The following is a 23,903-nucleotide window of genomic DNA, read 5'->3' as shown; positions in this document are numbered from 1 at the left end:
TTAAAAATTAAAAAAGGTTAACACAAAATTAAACTATGATTTATTTATTTTTAATAGATTTACAGTTCACAAGAAACACTCATTTATGAAAAAATGTAGCATTCAATAGTAAATTAATGTAGATCAGCCAGACAGGTGGCACATGCAGTTCTTAATGAAAACTCCATCTTTTAAAAAATAAAAAAAAAACATCCAAAAAAAAAGCAGAATACCTCTGTCATACATGCACATATCCTCATGTTTTATCCCTTCAAAGGGCTGCGAGGGCAGAAAAAAAATACCTGTTGATCTGCCAGAAATGCAGTTAGCTTTAAAGTCCGGTTATGGGCAGACAACAAATAGCAATGTTGTGGACTGAGTGGTGTCAGCCCTATCCAATTGTCTTTGGCTAAGCTACTCATATAATTCCCCTACCCTATTTAACTAAGATAATAATGATTCTGTAGTCATTGATAAGAACTTGGAGGACTAATTAGACTTCTTTCAATAATGCAGAAAGTACGAAGACGGCACAAGATAGTTCTATGGGGTTGATTTACTAAAGGCAAATAGACTGTGCACTTTGCAAAGAGCAGTTGCCCCCTGCAAGTGCAGTTGCTCCAGAGCTTAGTAAATGAGACGAATCTTCGCTTTGTAAAGAATACCCAATCACACGCAAGAAAAAAAGATCTGCATTTTTGCTTGCACATGATTGGACGAAGTAAGTCAGCAGAGCGTCTGCTCATTTACTACTCTCTGGAGCAGCTGCTCTTGCAGAGTACAACTACACTTTGCAAAGAGCACAGTCTATTTGCCTTTTTGTAAATCAACCCCTAAATGTCTGACATGATCAACGTGGATTTTTTGCACTTACTGAAAACATATAACAAAATGGTTTTAATGAGAAATGGCTAGACATGTGTACTGCTGTTTTGGTTTCACTCGGAAATTCTAAAATTCGGAATTCGTAATTTCGAAATTCGTAAATTCAAAGATTCGTAAATTCGAAGATTCGGAAATTTGGAAATTAGTAATTTGGAAAATGAGAAAATCGAAAAATAATCAAGGAAAATCTGAAAATTCGAAAGAACAAAAATCCAAAGATTCAAAATAATAACTAACTAACTAACTAACTAACTAACTAACTAATAATAACTAACTATTAAATTATAGGTATTGGAATTTCCTTTCAAATTTGGCTGTTAGTGTATGTAACGAATACAAATTTATCTGAAGTTATGAATTATCCAAAATAAAGAATGCCGCATCTAAACAAATGGAACGAACTAATAATAAATAATAATAATAATTCCTTTTTATTATTATTATTATTATTTATTAGTACTAATTAGTTACATTCCATGCGACATTCGTTATTACGAATAATTTGTAACTTCGGATAAATTCGTATTCGTTATATTCACTAACTGCCAAATTTGAAAGGAAATTCCAATACCTATAATTTAATATTTAGTAATAGTTAAGTTATTGTTAGTTAGTTATTATTTCAGATTTTAGAATTTTTGTGTTTTTGAATTTTCGGATCTTTGTTCATATTTTCATATTTTCGTTCTTTTGATTTTTCAGATTTCCATTCTTTTTTTTTGGATTTCCGAATGTCCAGATTTTCGAATTTCAAATTTCCTAATTTTCGAATTTCTGAATCTTCCGAAAAATTTGGAAATTCTGATATTTCCGAATTAACGAAATTGCCTAAATTTGTTAAGAAAACGAATTGCACATGCCTACAAATGGCTGAAAATTTTAAAATAAAAATAAATAAAAAAAGCTTCAAAATCATTATGCATATGCTTGGCTCAGGTGTGAATGCATGGCTTTTAAGTATACAAACCTTAGGAAGAGATGCTCGAGATCCAGAGCTCTGAGTGGTCATGGTCAGCACAGTGGTGATGCCAAGGCCAACTCTGGCAGGTGCAGCATCCATGTTGATCCAGAAAGACACCCAGGACAGAATGACAATTAGCAGGCTCGGAATGTACATCTGAATGAGATAGTAACCCATCTGTCTCTCCAAGTGGAAGCGAGCTTCAATGCAAGTGAATTTACCTAAGAGATATTAAGCCTCATTAACGCTTTGTTTCTCATTTTCTCCAAATTGTACATTGTATATTAAAATAGTAAAATACGCATAATGTGTATTTTTTCTATACAAAAACACCTATAGAGTTAAAGAAAATGACATGCTGTACACAAGCCTCACACATTTTAACTCTGATTCCTCTTGTACCAACATTGTAATGTAACTGTTTTTGATTTTGTTAAGCGCCGCTATATAAATCCTGTATAATAATAATAATAATAATAATGACCAACAATGGAGAAAGGACATGCAAAAGTCTGGTGTCATGGTGATCATTTAAAATGCTGAATGGGATTTAAAACCTGTTGTGAAGCCAGATGGGATAAAAAAAAAGCATATAAACTTCTAGGATCGTGATCTGAAAACATAACTTGTATTCTTGTTTAATACACTCCAGGCAACAAGAACAAGGCACATTTTATTAATCAGGATCCTAAAGATGCACTGGGGTTTGGATCTTCAGTCTCCCATCTGGCTTCCAGATTGGTTTGCAGTGCTTTCTATGTGAGTTTTGTTAATCCTGTTTGGAGCTGGTGTTGCTACATCCTGTGGCGAGAAGGATGCAAGCTGTGCAAATGCTGGTAAGTAATCCACAATATTTGTCATTTAAAGGGGTTGTAAAGTTTTGCTTTTTATTTTCTAAATAGGTTCCTTTAAGCTAGTGCATTGTTGGTTCACTTACCTTTTCCTTTGATTTCCCTTCTAATTTTTTTTTTCTTTGTCTGAATTTCTCAGTTCCTGTTTCTCCTCAGTAAGCTTGCCCCCATCACCCGAGCCGTTCTGGCTGGGGGTTAGTCAGCGTGCTCACCCCCTCCCTTGGGTCTCCCTGCAGGGATGTAGTCCCAAGGGAGGGGGCGAGCACGCTGACTAACCCCCAGCCAGAATGGCTCTGATGATGGGGGCAAGCTTACTGAGGAGAAACAGGAAGTGAGAAATTCAGACAAAGAAAAAAAACATTTAGAAGGGAAATCGAAGGAAAAGGTAAGTGAACCAACAGTGCACTAGCTTAACCACTTGCCCACCAGGTAAATTCTGGCACTTCTCTCCTTCATGTGAAAATCACAATTTTTTTGCTAGAAAATTAATCAGAACCCCCAAACATTATATATTTTTTTTTAGCAGACATCCTAGGGAATAAAATGGCAGTCATTGCAATACTTTTTGTCACACCGTATTTGCGCAGCGGTCTTACAAGCGCACTTTTTTTGGATAAAAATCACTTTTTTGAATTAAAAAATAAGACAACAATACATTTTGCCCAATTTTTTTATATATTGTGAAAGATAATGTTACGCCGAGTAAAATGATACCCAACATGTCACGCTTAAAAATTGCGCCCGCTCGTGGCATGGCGTCAAACTTTTACCCTTAAAAATCTCGATAGGCGACGTTTAAAAAATTCTACAGGTTGCATTTTTTGAGTTGCAGAGTAGGTCTAGGGCTAGAATTATTGCTCTCACTCTAACGATCGCGGCGATACCTCACTTGTGTGGTTTGAATACCGTTTTCATATGCGGGCGCTACTCGCGTATGCGTTTGCTTCTGCGCGCAAGCTCGTCGGGACGGGGCGCTTTAAAAAAAATTTTTTTGGTTTTCTTATTTCTTTTTATTTAGTTTTATAATTTTTTACACTGAAAAAAAAAAAAAAAAAAATTGATCACTTTTATTCCTATTACAAGGAATGTAAACATCCCTTGTAATAGAAAAAAGCATGACAGGTCCTCTTAAATATGAGATCTGGGGTCAAAAAGACCTCAGATCTCATAATTAGACTTAAATGCAAAAAAAAAAAAAAAAAAAAAAAAATGTAATTTTTTCAAATGACAAAAAAAAAAATGTTTCTTTAAGAGGCTGGGCGGGACTGACGTTTTGACGTCACTTCCGCCCAGCAGAGCTATGAGGACGGGTGAAGGAGATTTCTCCTTCAGTCCCGTCCCCGCTCAGCTGCCGGACACATCCGATCCCCTCCGCCGCTACCGACGGCCCCGGTAAGCGGCGGAGGGCGCGGGAGAGCGGCGGGAGGGGGGGGGCCCTCTCCCGCCACCGATAACGGCGATCTCGCTGCGAATCCGCCGCGGAGACCGCCGTTATCGTGTACACCACCGCCCACTGAAAAGGTGAATATCTCGGTTGTGGCAGCAGCTGCTGCCGTTATCGAGATATTCAACTTTAAAAAGGAGGACGTCTTTTTGACATGGGGCGGTGGTCAAGAGGTTAAAGGAACCTATTTAAAAAATAAAAAAAGGAACCTTTACAACCCCATTAAGGAATCAGATCACCCAAAACTGATATTTTTAGTGTTGATGCTGGAGAGTTAAATTACCTAACAGCTTCTTATGGGCCTTTAAAGAGATGCCTGTGGCATACCCACTTTCCCTGCTGGATTTAGTATTTATTTCATGAAAGGCCACCTTCACATGTTCATGCCTTTTATGTGGTGCATTAACTTCCATGTCAACGTGCGTTGATTTAAGGCCTCCCCATTCATTCATTTTGGTGCCAACGTACCACAACATAGCAAAAAACAAACATGACACATTATTTTAGCTGTATCCTTCCTTTCTTAAAATAATGAATTAGACCATGTTTAAAGTGGCATATAATTTATCTTTTTTTTTTTTTGCAAAAAAAGGTCATTATAAACAAATGTATGTAAAAAATATTAGGTAGATTCAGAAAGAGTTAGGCCGGCTCATCAGTAGATAAGTCGACCTAACTCAGAATCTACGCCGACTTATGTTTAAGTGTATTCTCAAACAGAGATACGCTTAAACATATCTAAGATAGGACGGCTTTCTGCCCGCTAGGTGGCGCTTCCATTGCGGTCAGCATAGAATATGTAAATTAGTAGATACGCGGATTCACAAACGTACGCCCGGCCGCCGCAGTACATTTACGCCGTTTCCGTAAGGCATTATCAGGCCTAAAGTTATTCCATCTAATAGATGGAATAGTAATGTTAAAGTATGGCCGCCGTTCCCGCTTCGAAATTCGAAATTTTTACGTCGTTTGCGTAAGTCATCTGTGAATAGGGATTTACGTTGTTTACGTCCACGTCAAAATTAATAGGCCCATGCGGCGTACTTAGCCGCAATGCACACTGGGAAATGTAGGCGCCCGGCGCATGCACAGTTTAAAAAAACATCAAAAACGTAAGGTCAAGCCCCATTAACATAAAACACGCCCCCTTAGACACATTTGAATTAGGCGCCCTTATGCCCGCCCACTTTAGGCTACGCCGCTGTAACTTAGCAGGCAAGTACTTTGAGAGGCAAGTACTTGCCTAGCTAACTTACGGCGGCGTAGCCTAAACACGCTAAGCTACGCCGCCGCAAGTTTAGTTCAATCTACCTGAATCTACCTATATAAACGTAAAGTTATTTGTAAAGTCTTATTTTTTCTCCTATACAAATAAAAAACATGTTATATTTACCTGCCATGTGTAGTGGATTTGCACAGAGCAGCCTGGATCCTCCTCTTCTCGAGTCCCTTTTTGGTTCTCCTGGCCCTCCCCTCCTGCCAAGTGCCCCCACAGCAAGCAGCTTGCCATGGGGGCAGCTCTGTGTGTTCATTCAGACAGAAAGGCCGTGACATGGCACCACCCTAGCCCCCTTTCTCTCCCCATTGGCTGGCTGACTGACTTTGATTGACAGCAGCAGGAGCCAATGGCACCACGCTGCTGCCTCAGACAATGAGGAGGGGAGTCCTGGACAGCCAAGACAATCCTAAAAAATGTAGGGGGGCTGCTGCACACAGAAGTTTTTTTATCTTCATGAATATGGAAAAATTTAAAGCAAAAGTGGCCATCTTCCAGTCCTCCAGGTGCGTAAATCATTGGGAACTATAACAAAAGATCGCCCTTATGTGGTACCTCACCCCATATAGAATCTCTAAATTCTTCCCATCCCAATCTCACTTATGCTAGAGAGGCTGTGTTTTGGTAGGCCAACTTATGCATATTTTTTGGTCCTGCAGGAACCTAACAAGCTTCTGGAACAAAATGTTTTCCTCTATCTCGGATCTCACTGGGATCTTTACCACACACTCACTGTCCAGCATTGGCAATCCTAAACAATGTGTCAAACATCTAATGTGTCAGAGGTACTAGACATAGTGAAACAAAATTGTTTATATGAAAGCTTTCTTGCTTATAAACATGGTGGCAGGAGATTATTGGACTACCGCTGAAACCTATGGCATTACTGGATTAAGAACCACTGAATGTATTCTGATATGTCAATCTATATGTCACTCGTTCTAAATATTAAGTTATATACCATTCTGTATACAATTGTTGTACAGTCCTTGAAATAACGTGTCCCAGTCAGACCTAGCCTGAAATAGTATTCCCTGGTACTGTATTCCTTGTTAATTTTATGTTTGCTCTTTGTTTTCATTTGCCCATTATATCTCAAAGATGTAATGTGCTTCTAACCACATGCGAAATACTAATTCTACAACTTGGGGAACTTGTTCATTGCTTGCTTTCATATTGTATTTCTACAAAATATTTTCAAACAATAAAAAACGAATGGAACGGAAAGTGGCTTGACATATACAGTATTTATTTTAGTTATTATGGACAAAAATATATATTGTTAAAAAATGTTTTTTGTTTTTTTTTTTGTAATTGGAAAAGTATGAAATATTGTTTGCTCTTTTTAAAATCTTTTCTTGTGATCTCCTATTTTAAAAACACCTATGGTTTACAGTGCTCCACAGCTCAAGCTTAACTTTGCACATATAAGTGAGTGACTCTTCTCTATTACTACCCATGCCTGTCTTTTATGACTACTAAATACCAAGCGTTAATCAAAGACAAAGGGGGTTATTTACAAAATCCCCTTTGCACTACAAGTGCAAACTACAAGTGCAAAGTGCACTTTAAATTGCACCGAAAGTGAAGTCGCTGTAAATCTGAGGGGTAGATCTAAAATGAGGGGGAGCTCTGCTGATTTTATTATCCAATCATGTGCAAGCTAAAATGCTGTATTTTTCTTTTTCTTGCATGTCCCTCTTGGATCTACAGCGACTGCACTTCCAAGTGCACTTGTAGTGCAAAGTGGATTTGCCTTTAGTAAATAACCTCCAAAGGGTTTGAAAGGGGAGTTCTTTTGCTGTTCTCTCCAATTAGAAAACCCTTAGGGGTTGATTACAAAAGGCAAATAGACTGTGCACTTTGCAGTTGCACTCTGCAAGAGCAGTGGCTCCAGAGTTTAGTAAATGAGCAGAAGCTCTGCTGACTTCCATCATCCAATAATTTTCAAGAAAAAATGCTGTTTTTTTTTTATTGTCCTTGCACGTGATTGGGTAGTCTTTTCAAAGAGAAGCCTTACTTCATTTACTAAGCTCTGGAGCAACTGCATTTGCAGAGTGCAACTGCACTTTACAAATTGCACAGTCTATTTGCCTTTAGTAAATAAACCCCATAATGCCCTGTTTTGTAGGATTACATTCTTCATCATGTATTTTATGTATAAAATAATTATAACACCGTTTAGAAAAGTATACAATTAAAAAACAAACATATATCAAATACTTGTTGTTTCCCTTTGTTTCAGCTGAGAAGATGACATTATAATGTTAGTGAATACTGACCAGTACTATAGTGTTTGGTGCAGTACCGTAGATCCTTCTCTTCTTTCATAATAAACTGTGGCAGGGTAAGACCGTCTGCCACCTGCACAGCGCCCACTTCTTCCCACTCGAAGATCAGATCATTCATTGTATAACCAACTGCACAAAACATAAACAACATTACCAACATTGTCACTAGTGTCAAAAAGGGCAAAATATGACATAAGGTATTTTGCTACATATACAGTGGCAAAAATTATTATTTGATCCCCTGCAGAATTTGTAAGTATTCCCACTTACAAAATTAAGGGTTTAAAATATTTATCATAGGTGTATTTTAAATGAGACAGAAAAACAAGAAAAAATTCAGAAAAAAATCATAATACAAATGTTATAAATTGAGTTGCAGTTCAGTGAGTAAAATAAGTATTTGACCCCTTACCAAACAACAATAATTCTGTCTTCCACAGACTAGCTAAAGTATGTACTCATGTGGTACACAGATTAGTGCTGTCAATTTAAGAAGTTGCTCCTAACGATAACTCGTTATGTATATTAAATACACCTGTCCACAGAATCTCTTTCTTCCATTTAGGCTGGGTTCACACTATACTACACGACAGCAGTACAACTTTCATCCTACTTTGCTCTGCGACATCTGTCTTACATTGGTCCTACATTGATCCTACATTGGTCCTACATCCATCCGACTTTCATGAACAGCATACTACTTTGATCCAACTTTGTGATAGTCTGACTTGTTCTTTGACCAATCAAAACAATCCCAGACTGAGATAAATTCTTTTTACTGCTGCTGTAATCACATGTCGGATGTCAAAAGTCGGATGGTAAGGACAAGACGCCTACTTTGGTCCGACTTCAATGATATTCAATGGGCTGAAGTAGGATCAATGTCGGACCAAAGTAGTACATGGAGCGTTTTCAAAGTCGGACCGACTTGTGTCGGACCAGTTAAGACAGCTCCCATAGGGAAACATTGATTTTCACATGTCATGCGACATGAGCTCCTAATGTCGGAGCGTTTGTCGGACAAGTGTGAACCCGGCCTCAAATCCCACCATCATGGGCAAGACCAAAGAGCTGTCAAAGGACATCAGGGACGAGATTGTAGACCTGCACAATTTCGTTCCACTTCATGATTGTGTCCCACTTGTTGTTGATTCTTCAAAAAAAATGACAGTTTTATATCTTTATGTTTGAAGCCTGAAATGTGGCAAAAGGTCGCAGAGTACAAGGGGGCTGAATACTTTCACAAGGCACTGTATGATAAAATTATAGACCCTTCATTTCTTTGTAAGCAGTGAAACTTACAAAATCTGCAGGTCATCAAATAATTATTTTCCGCACTGTAGCTTCCTCCTATCTTTAATTAAAAGACAACACACATAGGCAAGTTTCAATTAACTTAAAATGGATAACTGGTTGTTTATTTTTTTTATTTTTAGGGTGGACATAAATGGTTCAACCCCACCCCAGAAAGAGTAACCTGATGCTGTAATTGAGCAATGGTGGGTTTTTGCAGGATAGACTAATTGGCCGTGTTGATGGATACAACCACCCATGATCACACACGCAGATTTACAGCTTGTTTGAAAATATGTGTGATGGAGCAAATTCTTCCATCTCAAATCCCTCTCACCATGAAGAAAGGACTTTGGCATGCTGGTACTACTGGCTAAATCACAGAATTAAAACTACCAGCTATCATTTTGATTCCACCTCTTGTCAAATGTGGCTGCAATAGACTACACAGCAACCCTCCATACAATAATTTGAAAATGTTTATACAGGCTTCTTTTCCAATTTTCTTTTATTTGATTTTAAAAACAGACAGAAAGTGGGTGATGGACACACAAAAAATAAATATACATTTGCTTTAACATCAGCAATTAACACAGGAGAAGTAAGGAGAGGGGGGACACATTCCATATACATACTGTATATATAGGAGAAAAAAATTGTCAGATGGTGCAAAGGAAGGTAGATAACAGACAACAGTGGCTCATGAATATAGGTGAAATATCATGAATAAGGACATGGTTAAAAAGCTAGTGGCTGATTGGTAACAAAGTCCTTATCTCTGAAGGAAAAATATAATACAAAAGTTCATAAGTAAGTCCATAAGCTCTTAGCGGCAGCAGTCCCAGAAAGCAGAAGCAGGCTCTGAAAGTGGTAAAGGCGGCGTGCGTCTCAGGGTGAACCATTGGTCCTCTCCTGCAAGCCACGCCACGTCACTTCCGGTGCGACGATCCCTGTCTGTGGTTCACCCTGAGATGCACGCCGCCTTGTACGGCGTTCTGCGCGGATTGTTGTTTTCCCGCCTGGTTGCTCTGTCTGCCACAGCATTCCATCCATAGCTGTCTCCATCTTGTGCTGACAACCTGAACATATTGGACACCAGTGACCCCGGACCATAGTCATTTTACATGCCTGTTATCCCTCAGCATTTGTGAGTAGCCATTTGGCCATGTGTTTTTATTTATTTTATTAAAACCTTTCATACTGCACTTAGATTGGCGCATCCTTGTTTTTCTTGTTTAATACTGTATATTTAGCAATGTCGACATAAAAATTAAATTTATGCATTCCTCCCAGCCTACCACACCTCTCCTATCCTCTATAAACTCATAACTCTGTGTATTATTAATCATCAATAGCCCACCCCTAACCATAGTTCTACTCCTCTATAGTCTTTAAATTCCTCTACTGCCCACACATAAATGGGGATACCTTCCCCCTTGCCTCAAGGTAAATTCCTGTCCTCGAGGCAATAAGGGAACTTCCTCCCACTCTCTTGTTCCATCCCCCTCTGTTTTTTAACCCCCTATCCCGCCCCCCCCCCAAGAACAACAACAAAAAAAAGAAAAAAAAAAGAAAAGGAAACCCCCAGCCCCCCCCCCCCCTTCCGCACCTATACAGGCTTCTGCATGTTGCAAACAGATTTGTGAATGTTATTAGTTGCTCTTCTTGTAATACATATTTTTCAGCACATATGTACATATAACAAACCTGAACATATAAGCGTATGATGTTAAAATTTATTAGAAGAGGTTACCTTTTTCAAAACTGTTTTTTTTTTAAGTTTCTATACCCCTCTCCCAACACCTATTGCACCAATCAAAAGCTTTTGAAAGTTTCCATACACTTTAAGTAAATGCTGAATGTCAAAATGATCAAGGGATGCAGTTGCAATAAAAAGTATGTGAACCCTTTTGGAATGATATGGATTTCTGCACAAATTGGTCATAAAATGTGATCTGATCTTCATCTAAGTCACAACAATAGACAATCACAGTCTGCTTAAATAATAACATACAAATAATTAAATGTTATAATGTTTTTATTGAACACACCATGTAAACATTCACAGTGCAGGTGGAAAAAGTATGTGAACCCCTAGACTAATGACATCTCCAAGAGCTAATTGGAGTCAGGTGTCAGCCAACTGGAGTCCAATCAATGAGATGAGATTGGAGGTGTTGGTTACAGCTGCCCTATAAAAAACACACACCAGTTCTGGGTTTGCTTTTCACAAGAAGCTTTGCCTGATGTGAATGAAGCCTCGCACAAAAGAGCTCTCAGAAGACCTACGATTAAGAATTGTTGACTTGCATAAAGCTGAAAAAGGGTTATAAAAGTATCTCCAAAAGTCTTGCTGTTCATCAGTCCACAGTAAGACAAATTGTCTATAAATAGGGGAAAATTCAGCACTGCTGCTACTCTCCCTAGGAGTGGCCGTCCTGTAAAGATGACTGCAAGAGCACAGCACAGACTGCTCAATGAGGTGAAGAAGAATCCTAGAGTGTCAGCTAAAGACTTACAAAAGCCTCTGGCATATGCCAAGATCCCTGTAAGCGAATCTACGATACGTAAAACACTAAACAAGAATTTATTGCATGGGTAGATACCACAGAGGAAGCCACTGCTGTCCAAAAAAAACATTGCTGCATGTTTACAGTTTGCACAAGAGCACCTGGATGTTCCACAGCAGTACTGGCAAAATATTCTGTGGACAGATGAAACCAAAGTTGAGTTGTTTGGTAGAAACACACAACACTTGTGTGGAGAAAAATAGGCACAGCACACCAACATCAAAACCTCATCCCAACTGTGAAGTATGTTGGTGGGGGCATCATGGTTTTGGGCTGCTTTGCTGCTTTGCTGCATCAGGGCCTGGACAGATTGCAGTTATTAAATCCAAGGGTTCACATAATTTTTCTACCTGCACTGTGAATGTTTACATGGTGTGTGCAATAAAAACATGGTAACATTTAATTATTTGTGCGTTATTACTTTAAGCAGACTGTGATTGTCTATTGTTGTGACTTAGATGAAGATCAGATCACATTTTATGACCAATTTGTGCAGAAATCCATATAATTCCAAAAGGGTTGACATACTTTTTATTGCAACTGTATCTATATGGTATATAAACAATTTGAACAAACTTTCAGCAACAAATTAAATTACAGGAACTCTCACTTCATGACTCCTGGCATATCCTAAATCCAGGTGTTATGGATTACACCTTCTTTTCCGCCCCTCATACTCGATACCCCAGAATTGATTATCTATTCATAACACAAAAAGATTTACCATTCCTCTCTAAAGCGAGTATCGAACCCATGTTCAAATCAGACCACCATCCGGTCTCAATCACAAAATTGTTCCCTGAACATATTCAACACACCAAAACCTAAACCCTGCCTTGCTCCCAGACCCCATCCACTCATCAAACATCAAATTTCTGAATTTTTTTAACTCAACAACACTCCTGATACAAATCCTCTAACCCAATGGGAAGCACACAAATGTGTGATTAGAGGACTACTACTTAAAATGGCAGCTACACTAAAAGGACCAGTCAATAAACGATAAACAAACTTTTACTACAAATCCAGAACCTCAAAAAGACACACAAATTAACAAAGGCCTAACCATACTCAGTCGGAGCTTGAACTAAAATGCACCCAATTAAGGGAGATACTAGGCTACAAGGTTAGGAAGAAATTCATCCTTTCACAAAAGCTATTTTATGAGCACAGCAACAAAAGTGGATTTTTTTTGCCAAAGCACTGCTATCTCAAAAATCTAGCAACACAATTCATGCCCTACGCAACCCTCTGGTCAAGTGCTCTTGGCCAACAACGACATTTTAGAACATTTCGCACAGTACTACTCGGACCTCTACAATCTTAATCCTGAGCAGAAACCATCAAATAATAACAGGCCAAGAAAGCACATCATTCAGGTTTTTTTTCCAACAATACTGTCCACACCCTAACACCCAACAGCAGGCCAATGACATAGACGCCCCCCTAAATGCTTAAGAATATGCCAGAGTGATTAAACAAATGAAAGTGGGCAAAAGCCCAGGCCCAGACGTTTTTTCTTTAGCCTACAATAAAACCTTCCTTGGGACACTAACAGACCCCTTCTTACGAGCATTCAATCAACTTTACAATCCTGACATCACAGGTCATAGCCTCCTGGATGCTCATATTGCTGTTATACCCAAACCTGGAAAAGATACAACAATTGCTTCCAACTACCGTCCCATATCATTACTAAACACTGATATCAATTTTTTTGCTAAATTGTTATCAAACTGCTTCCGCCCCCTGATCACAGGACTCATCTCAAGAGATCAGGGGGGATTTGTTCCAGGCAGAGAAGCAAGGGACAACACCCTAAAAGCATTAAACATTCAACACTGGCTCACTAAAACAACACTAAACAACAGGCCTTCTTGCTTTCACTGGACGCTGAAAAGGCATTTGACAGGTTAGCCTGGGATTATCTTGAAGAGGTAATCAATGCTTTAAGCTTGGGTTAACGTTTAATCAGACAAATAATGTCTTTCTATACATACCCAATGGCTAAAGTATGTGTAAATGGCACCCTGTCAAACATCTTCACCATTAAAAATGGCACACATCAAGGTTGCACACTATCCCCAATTCTTTTTATTCTAACCCTTGACCCCTTTCTACGTCAAAATTGCGAGAACGCAGATATTAAAGGAGTTTCCGTGGGAGACAAACAATATAAACTAGCAGCTTTTGCTGACGACATTTTATTGTTTCTCACGGAACCCTATATAACCCTACCTAATCTTCTAAAAGATCTTTCCTTATTCCAGTTCATAGCGCACTTCAAAATCAATTACTCTAAAACTCAGGCCCTAAATATTACACTCCCGGACTCCCTAGTGCACCTTTGTAAAAGTAACTTTCAATTCTTGTGGCACTCGGATGCCATAATTTACCTAGGTATCTCTCTCAGGAAAAACCTTTCCAATCTCTATTCTACCAACTACATCCCAATCATACAGAAAATTAGGGCGGATCTCAAAAACTGGAACAAATCCCACTTTTCCTGGTTAAAATAAACATTCTCCCCAGATTACTGTATTTATTTCAAACAATTCCTGTCCGCTTATCAAACACCTTATTTAGCTCCCGCAGACTGGCCTGTAGGGCATTCCTATGGAATCACAAGCACCCGAGAATTAGTTTTGAACAGCTAGTCAAGCCTAAACTCAAAGGAGGAATAGGTCTCCCTAATAGGGATGAGCTTTGAGTTCGAGTCGAACATTGGTTGTTTGCCAGTTCGGCGAACAGCAAACAATTTTTGATGTGTTTGCGGCAAATTCGAAAAGCCGCGGAACATCCTGTAAAAAGTCTATGGGAGAATTCTAAAGTGCTAATTTTAAAGGTTAATTTTGAAGTTATTATCCTAAAAAGTGTTTAGGGCAAAAAAAAGTTTTAAAAACAGTTGTTTTTTTCGGGAGCAGTGATTTTAATAATGCTTAAAGTGAAACAATAAAAGTGAAATATTCCTTTAAATTTTTTAAATTGGGGGTGACTAAAGTATGCATGTAAAGTAGCGCATGTTTCCCGTGCTTAGAATTGTCCCTGCACAAAGTGTAATTTCTGAAGGAAAAAAAGTAATTTAAAACTACTAGCAGCTATTCATGAATTGTTGGTCCCAGCAATACAGAGAAACGTCATTAAAAAAATTACAGGGGTCCCCCCCCCCCAGTCCATTACCAGGCCCCTTTGGGTCTGGTATGAATATTAAGGGAAACCCCTGACATGTTTTTAATGACTTTTATCTGTATTGCCGGGACCTGACAATTCATTAATAGCGGGAGTAGTTTTAAAAATGACATTTTGTGCAGGGAATAATTTTTTTTTAAATGTGTGGGGGTCCCCCCAAATTCCATATCAGGCCCTTCAGGTCTGGTATGGATATTAAGGGGAACCCCATGTAATTAAAAAACAAAATGACGTGGGGTTCCCCCAAAAAATCCATACCAGACTCTTCAGGTCTAGTATGGATTTTAAGGGGAACTCCAAACTGAAATAAAAAAAATGGCATCCATACCAGACCCTTTATCCGAGCACGCAACCTGGCAGGCCACAGGAAAAGGGGGGGATGAGAGAGCGCCCCCCCTCCTGAACCGTACCAGGCCACATGCCCTCAACATGGGGAGAATGCAAGAGGTTATGCAGAGCTGAAATAACATGTCTTTGGGGTGTGGAGTTATTGCAGAGTTGTTCGAAGGGAGTTAGAGATGAGGCTAAGTTGTGTGAAAAGATTCCAGCGATGTCTCGATCTCCACTCCAGCGATGGAATCCATTCTTGGTATCCAGCGATGGGTGATCTCCACGCTCCAGAGATAATGTCCAGCGAGGAACACGCACACAATGCTGACTCCACCGGAGACATCCCGGAAATGACTGCGGCGCCAGCCTGACAGCTCTTAAACGCTGGCTTTCTCCCATTTTTAACAACCCAGACTTCCCTCCAGGTATGGAGTCCCATCTATGTTCTGGAAGGCAACCAAACATTGGTCTACGGATTTTCCATCTCCTTCAAAATGGAAAGTTCCTGTCATACGAAACCGTTAACTCTCAATGGGCCAACTGCCAGCTATCGGAATGGAGTATATGCAACTTCAGCACTTTGTTCACTCTATTAAACGCAAACACAACTCCCTTCGAACAACTCTGCAATAACTCCACACCCCAAAGACATGTTATTTCAGCTCTGCATAACCTCTTGTGGACCGATACAAAAGCTGACGAAGCACATACATGCAAAAAGTGGGAACACAACTTAAACATGGAAATCTCAGACACTCAATGGGAAAAAATTCACAGACATATTCACAAAAGTTCTGTAAATGTTACCATTCAGGAAAACAGCTACAAAATTATATCCCGTTGGTACCGCACCCCTACACAAAATAGACAAATCTATTCCAAATCAATGCTGGAGATGCAAACAGACAATTGGCAGCTTCCTCCACATTTGGTGGGAATGTCGTCTCATTTAACCATTCTGGACTAGGGTACACAATTTAACAACAACCATAACCAAGCACTCCTTAGATCACACACCTGCTCAATATCTCCCCCACCTTCAAGTCTCCAAAGACCTGCCATACTTTAAATCACTGGCCATTATGCTAATTAACGCAATCAAAATGCCTCCTCCGTTATCAGACTGGTTCAAACGCGTGGACAAAATTTCAAACATGGAAGAACTCATTGCAATCTCACTGGACTCTCCTCACAAATACACTTCCATCTGAGCTCCCTGGATCCACTTTCGATCCCCCAAAAAATACACTATAAAATAGCCAACAAAATTAAGATTAATCCTGTATCCAAAAAAAACACCAACTTTTGGCAAAACCGAGTTAATATTAAAAAAAACGGAAAATTTCCTGGACAAGGGTATGAGGGAAGTAATTTGGATTCCACTATCAATGAAGTAGCTCTTATGGATAGGAAACAGCTATTAAGTGGTGCCAATAGGAGGGATGGTCCTGATGACGCTTTCAAATGTGCCCTTGACACCTCTTATTCAACCAAGCATTTTGCTTTGAAAAAGATTATTAAAAAACATAAAAACACAAAATTATTGATTATTAAAATCCAGAAATTCTGATTTTCTAATTTTCTAATTTACGAATTTTAATCATAACAAATGACCCACAAAACAATAAAACAGTGCACTCTACTTGTCACCTGTTATTCATCCCAACATTTTTCTTTGAAAAAGATTATTAAAAAACATGGGCCAATTCTCAAGAATGATGGTATACTGGGACCTTTGCTCCCTAAACAACCCTGTATTATTTTTAGAGTTGTTCCATTTTTGAGACATAGGATAGCACCAAATGTAGTAGATCGACCACTTAGATCCACCTTTTGTTAGGACCTAAAAGTTTTTTTTCCATGTTGGAGATGTTCAATCTGTGCTCCTAATTACTTTAAGCGGAGGAGAATCGAGTGCTTTTGATCACAACAAACCATGCGAGAATATACGTTAAATTTTGTTATTAGGTGTTCTACCAAAAATGTGGTTTATATGCTACAATGTAAGTGCGGGAAACAGTATTTGGGTCATACTGTTAGATCCCTACAGGTGCGCCTAGGAGAACGCGTTGGTAAAATTAGGCTTGGTATCTGAATGACACTTTATTTGTGGCCATTGACAAACAAACCCCCCATTGGAGAGGTTGCCACGTGAGACATGAAAATCTTGCAGATTATGTTGAATGGGATGTGAACTGTTTCATTAATACTAGTTAAATTGTGTGACTATTTTATCTGTTTAAAAAACATTTCCTTAACCACTTAAGACACGGACCATTACGCAGGTAAAGGACCTGGCCAGTTTTTTTCGATTCGGCACTGCGTTGATTTAACTGACAATTGCGCGGTCATGCGATGAGGCTCCCAAACAAAATTGGCGTCCTTTTAATCACCTCTGTGGCTTTTATTTTTTGCGCTACAAACAAAAATAGAGCGACAATTTTGAAAAATCAATATTTTTTACTTTTTGCTATAATAAACACCCCCAAAAAAGATATAAAAAAACATATTTTTTCTCAGTTTAGGCCGATACGTATTCTTGTACATATTTTTGGTAAAAAAAATCGCAATAAGCGTTTATCGATTGGTTTGCGCAAAATTTATAGCGTTTACAAAATAGGGGATAGTTTTATTGCATTTTTATTAATATTTTTTTTTACTACTAATGGTGGCGATCAGCGATTTTTTTCATGACTGCGACATTAAGGAGGACACATCCGACAATTTTGACAAATTTTTGGGACCAAAATGCATTGTTTACTGTGAAAATGACAATTGCAGTTTGGGAGTTAACCACTAGGGGGCGCTGAAGGGGTTAAGTGTGACCTCATATGTGTTTCTAACTGTAGGGGGGCGGGGCTGGACTTGTGATGTCATTGATCATGTTTCCCTATATCAGGGAACAGACGATCAATGACAGCGCCACAGTGAAGAACGGGGAAGGTGTGTTTACACACACCTCTGCCCGTTCTTTAGCTCCTGTGACCAATCGCGGGACTCCGGCGGCGATCTGGTCCGCAGGTCTTGCGGCCGCGGTCACGGAGCTTCGGACCGGGCACTTAAAGAGGACTTACAGGTACGTGCTTGTGCCCAGCCGTGCCATTCTGCCGTCGTATATGTGCAAGAGGCGGTCCTTAAGTGGTTAATATATTTGTGTAATGTTCTCTGTGTTTTATTGCATTATTTATTTTTATGGGTGTTGTCAAGGTTTTTTTCATTGCACATATTGACCTCTCCCTATTTATTTTTAAACAAATAAATATTTTTTCAATATTTTTTATATTAACTTTGTTTTGCCATAACTAATTACCATTTTATTTTTAGTCTAATTTCAGTAATTAGAATAGTAAAGGAGCAATATGAATGTTACAACTTATGTTTTACCACAAGATGCCGCTTCTTTGTTTATTTATGGTTGCCTATTTTAGTCACTTCCTGTTGGCTTTGGTGCAGAGGGAACTTCTTCCACTCATACCTCTATTTATACCTTCAGCGCGGTGCACGTCATCTAGCCATGCCCCTGATGACATAAGACGTATGACAAAACACGCAGGGCGGTGCCTAATGTGACATTACCACGTAGAGTGGCCACCTGCTGAAAGGAACTTGTCGCTGACATTTTGCCAAACGCAGTTTACAATATATTGAGATGCCTTGTATTTGCTTCTTAAATGTGAGTGGATTCTTTTATGTTCTTAATAATCCTTTATAAAGACATACTACACAATGGGATTATATGTTTTATATGCCCTCATGTTCTGAACATGGAGTAGAGAGCCCAAGGATTGTCTTTCCAATCACTGTGGATTAATTTGGGGTTTATCCCCTGAAGCCCCTGAAGCACTACTGGCTTATTGAAAGCCAATAATCTCTGGTAAGCAGCCACCTTCACCTTCACTTCTAATGTACGTTTGGGGAATTCTTCCTGTCTTCTTTTTTGGAGTTATTCTGGAACAGTTTTTCTGGCTGGTGTTGCTGAAAGATTGTTCAAATGATTCTTCCTTAATGTATTCCACATATATATTTGTATAGACTTTCATTGTTAGATGTGTTCTATTCTGATGAGCCAAAACTGTTATATTGAACACTAAAAAAAACAACATATTTCTGTATGTTGTTTTTTCTATATTAAATTTGAAGTGCAGTAATCCCTTTTTCGTTTTTTTTCTCAATATATTTGGCATGTGGGAGGAACTGACTGCTTTGCCCTGGTAATTACTACCATTGTGCTCTTTACCCTGAACTTTATATATATATACAGCATCTCACAAAAGTGAGTACACCCCTCACATGTTTGTAAATATTTTATTATATCTTTTCATGTGACAACACTGAAGAAATTACACTTTGCTACAATGTAAAGTAGTGAGTGTACAGCTTGTATCACTGTGTATATTATCTCTAGTGAGTGCACTATTTTAAGTATTGCAATATATACATTTTTATTTTTTTGGATTTAATACCACTTTAACAAAAGCCTAAAGCACTCTACTTGCAGCCAGGTGACTGTAATTTCCAAATCTCATTGGACTCAACTGAAAATAACTCAAAAATAAAAATAAAATAGGAATTCTCTTCCTGGTCTGTTAGCTTAGTAAATTGACCCTATATCTTTAGTAATTTCACATGCAGTTTTTACAGAGGCTTATGGATTTTTTTTTATATGCTCAGACTGAATTGCCCTAGTTTGTAACAAATTTAATTTAGCAGTAACATGGTCATACAATTGCCACAGAAATTAGCCTTCTCGAACTTACAGCTTTCTAGTTGCATGATGCACGTTTGAACATCCATTGGAAAGTTTTTCAGATCCATGGGACACGCCAAAGTCAAAGTCAACCTGTAAGAAAAGCATTAACATTTTAACCCCTTCTTGTGCTTTAAAGATTGACCTTTGGATAGACATATATTTCTACATATTTTGTAGAAACACGCTAAGCTTCGAGGCAAATTCCCTTGCAAAGTGCAACTTCCCTTGCAAAGTAAACAGCCTATTTACCTTTAGTAAATGATTGCCTCATACCTTCAAACCTTGGTCACTAACAACACAACAAGAACATTTTTACGATTAAAAATTATTTGTTGCTGAAGAATATGACTTATGTATATAGAGAGTGGGCTCTGTGTTGCGGTCAATATATTGTAACAAATAAATACTATAGTATGCAGCATGTGTGGGAATATGGACTTTGCATTGTTCTAGGTTTTTGCACAGTGGGTTGTTTATGAACTATTTATAATATGATTAATATATAAACACAAAAAAAGGGACTTCAGATGCCAAAATGGCATTAGTTACAAGGTGACTGAGAAAGATTGTGATGTGTGGGAGGTAGGACTATATTTTGCACAAAGGACCATATAATCTAAGAGTGGCCATGATCGTTAACATTTTAAATGCCCATTAAACCCATTACAGGATCCTGTGATGGCTTATAACCTTCAAGAGACACATTTAAACAAGCTTTTTTATTTTTATAACAAATCAAATGATTTGGAGCGTATGGTAGGCTTTATGGGGTTTTGCAATCATACTGTAAGTAAGCAATTTATGTGCTACATCTAGACAAATAATATTTTCAAGCTCTTAATGATTCTTCCCACAATTTCCAATAAAGTTGTGGGGAGCCTAGTGCAGAAACTATATCTAAACCCAGCAAGGGTCCAAAGTCAGCATGGTCCCAACTAGCATATGATTTGTCATGCTTGTTAACTGTGGGATTGAAAGTGATAGAGGCAGCTGTAGAATTGAGGCTAATGAACCTAGTGAAGTACAGGAGATTCATCTTTTCTACAGTTTTCTGTGGGGGCTGGAGCAGGCTGGCATGGGAATAAAGAATGCTTGTGATAGGGACTACAATGTCAGTAACCTTATGCCTCGTACACACGATCGGACTTTCCGACAAGAAATGTTCGATGTGAGCTGTTAGTCGGAAATTTCAACCGTGTGTATGCCCCATCGAACATTTTCTGTGGAAATTTCCGACAGCAAAAATTTGAGATCTGGTTCTCATATTTTCCGACGGTAAAAGTTCTTGTCGGAAATTCCGATCGTCTGTATTCAATTTCCGACGCAAAAAAAAATCCTATGCATGCTCGGAATCATTGAACTTAATTTTTCTTGGCTTGTTGTAGTGTTGTACGTCACTGCGTTCTTGACGTTCGGAATTTCCGACACATTTGTGTGACCGTGTGTATGCAACACAAGTTTGAGCCAAAATTCCGTCTGAAAAAAATCTGTTGTTGTCAGAAATTCCGATCGTATGTACATGGCATTAAAGTATAACTAAAGGCACAACTATTTTTTTGGGGACAGAGTGGAATTGAATTAGAACACCTATTGTCACCTCTGCCCCCGTTAAGTAGATTCACCCTCTCTGTATGTCCCATTTACATTTATCATCAGAAGTGAAAGTAACAGAAAATACCAAATTGTTGGTTGTCCACAGAACAGTAATAGAGGGGAAATCTTCCTATAGGGATAATAGTTCTTATGACCTAGGGGCCCCAGTGGATTCCCTTACTTTGCAGGGATTTCCTCTCACTTCCTGTTCTGGCTATGGTACAAGAAGTGAAGGTAAATATTCTCCCCAATGGAGCACAGATGGGAAAAAACTGACATGGGTTATAACCCAACATTACTCAAAAGGCCGCGTACACACGATCGGTCAAAACCGATGAAAACGGACTGAAGGACCTTTTCATCGGCCCAAACCGATCGTGTGTGGGCCCCATTAGTCGGTTAACCTTTGGTCAAAAAAATGAGAACTTGCTTTAAAATTTAACCGATGGACTGATAACCGATAGGTCAAAACCGATTTTTAACTGATGGTGTGTAGGCACATCAGACCATCAGTCAGCTTCATCGGTTAACCGATGACAACGGTCCTTCGGACCGTTATCATTGGATGGACCGATCGTGTGTACACGGCCTAATTCGTATGCACCTACTCTTAATTTGCGATCTCCACAGAACATCCCCAGAACAGGGTCTATAGCTCCAGCTACCTTAATAAAGAGAGCTACAAAATAAGCTATAATTATTTTTTCAGGTGGAACAAACATGTTTCCGAAAGAGAAAACTGTTGGCATGTCCCCCCAGAGTTGACATTTTAACTATACCCTTGAGACCACATTTGACTAACCGAATGCTGTACAGAACATTGCCATTTTTGAAGATTCTTAGCAGCTTGTTGTCAGTGGTGATTTCATGAAAATTTGCCCCTTTCTCATTGGCAAAAAACAGATCAGGCTTCCAGATGGAGTCCAACATAGAGGGATCCAAATCCAGGGAGTCATCAGGATATTCACTGTAAGCCAGACGGGGGTCATTCCATTGTTGACGCAGAAAAATATTCAGCCTGTAATCCTATAATAAAATGAGAAACAATAAAGAACTTTTAAAGGTTGCTGTAGTACAAAACTTTCTGTGATGCATTTTAAAATTGGCATTGTAATGCAAACAATGTGGTCAGGTACCATGTTTTATTGGTATTTAGTACTCCAAGTACATGTGCATCATTCCATAATATCAGACCAAACAATTATTGGAGTACATCACAGCCAATTTGGGGTTATGCCTTTAATATTTAGGCAAAGTTAGCCCTTTGTCAGTTATTAATACACTGAAAATTCCATAAACCCTGTATACCGTCCTTTGTGGCCATGGTAGCATATATCGTATGTCCACTTGAATCTGGCAGTGTATGAAATTATTTTGATTGGGACTTAAAAATACCTGGTATGTAAGGACCTAAGGGTCCTCCATACAAAGTACATAGTATATTCACATCAATCCCTACTGTGATGGGCTTACATGCTGAGTATTAACATGTAGGCACATACCATATTCACATTCGGAAAGGGGGGTTTGGAAATCTACCTCTATGTTTTGGACTATTGGGTCACTCTGGTACCCGTCAGCACTGGGCTAGTGTTTTAGAAAAAGAGCGTCAATTTTGGGCCTCCACATTTGATGCACATGACCAATGGTGAAGGGCAAGCTGGGTGCTATTACCATAGCAGGGGATCCTCATCTGAAGACATAATTTAAAAAAAAATTTTTTTTAGATTAAATTAATCAGAGAGTGAGAAGCCAACTGTCTCTGACTAGGTTGAATAGAATAAGGGCTAAAAGGACCCCAGAGGCCCAAAAGACCAAAAACATATAGGGGCAGGGGGACTATATTGGTACTAAATAAGAAAAAGTAGAATAGAAATGTAGTAAGGATAAAAGATATAAATCAGTTTATTTAACATGATATCAAAAAACAGGAGACACATATAGTTATGAAAATACATCAAAAACAGCAGCATAAAATGGTGGACATATTGTACAACCAACCAACCGGATCACCGAGATGGAATGGACCCTAGATGAAGGGTGGCGGTGAAACGAAGGGGGTCATACAAGTCAAGATCTCTACTAGTTTCTCAACGATAGTTGCTTTGTCAGGAGAATTTCTGTACAGAGAACAACCACTCACTAGGGAGCCAGGGGCCGACCGCGGAGAGGATTCTCTCACGGCGACCAGGATGGAGGGGGGGGGGGGCCAACTGCGGAGGTAGACCTGTTATGCCTGAATAGAATTTTTAAAGTAAGGGGGCCCTGGGACCCATGTGAAGAGCAAAGGCAAATTATCAAGAGCCGCACAGAGAACTGTGTATAAAGGGTTCAGGTATGCCGCCAACAGGGACATTCATTGATAGATATACAGCTTATTGTTGGGTAAAACAGGAAGCGTGTCCCAGGGTCAGGTGCGTGGGCCAGGACCTGGCTCCCTAGCGAGTGGTTGTTCTCTGTACAGAAATTCTCCTGACGAATCAACTATCGT

The 23,903-nt window shown here is 39.0% G+C and overlaps 1 protein-coding gene across 1 annotated transcript in view; it reads right to left on the bottom strand.

Moving 5' to 3' along the window:
• The window catches only part of GLRA1 (glycine receptor alpha 1), a 236,926-nt gene that overhangs the window by 20,349 nt on the left and 192,674 nt on the right, over positions 1-23,903 (bottom strand). The window contains exons 4-7 of the mRNA XM_040345118.1: positions 22,215-22,438; positions 19,827-19,909; positions 7,679-7,816; positions 1,832-2,046 (exon numbers count right to left, since the gene is read on the bottom strand). Of these exons, the coding sequence (XP_040201052.1) occupies positions 1,832-2,046; positions 7,679-7,816; positions 19,827-19,909; positions 22,215-22,438 (660 nt within the window). The remainder of the gene's footprint in view (positions 1-1,831; positions 2,047-7,678; positions 7,817-19,826; positions 19,910-22,214; positions 22,439-23,903) is intronic.

Source organism: Rana temporaria, chromosome 3 (assembly GCF_905171775.1).
Source record: "Rana temporaria chromosome 3, aRanTem1.1, whole genome shotgun sequence".
NCBI classification, from domain to species: Eukaryota; Metazoa; Chordata; class Amphibia; order Anura; family Ranidae; genus Rana; species Rana temporaria.
The sequence above is the reverse complement of the archived record's forward strand: the minus strand, read 5'-3'. Positions and strand labels throughout refer to the sequence as shown.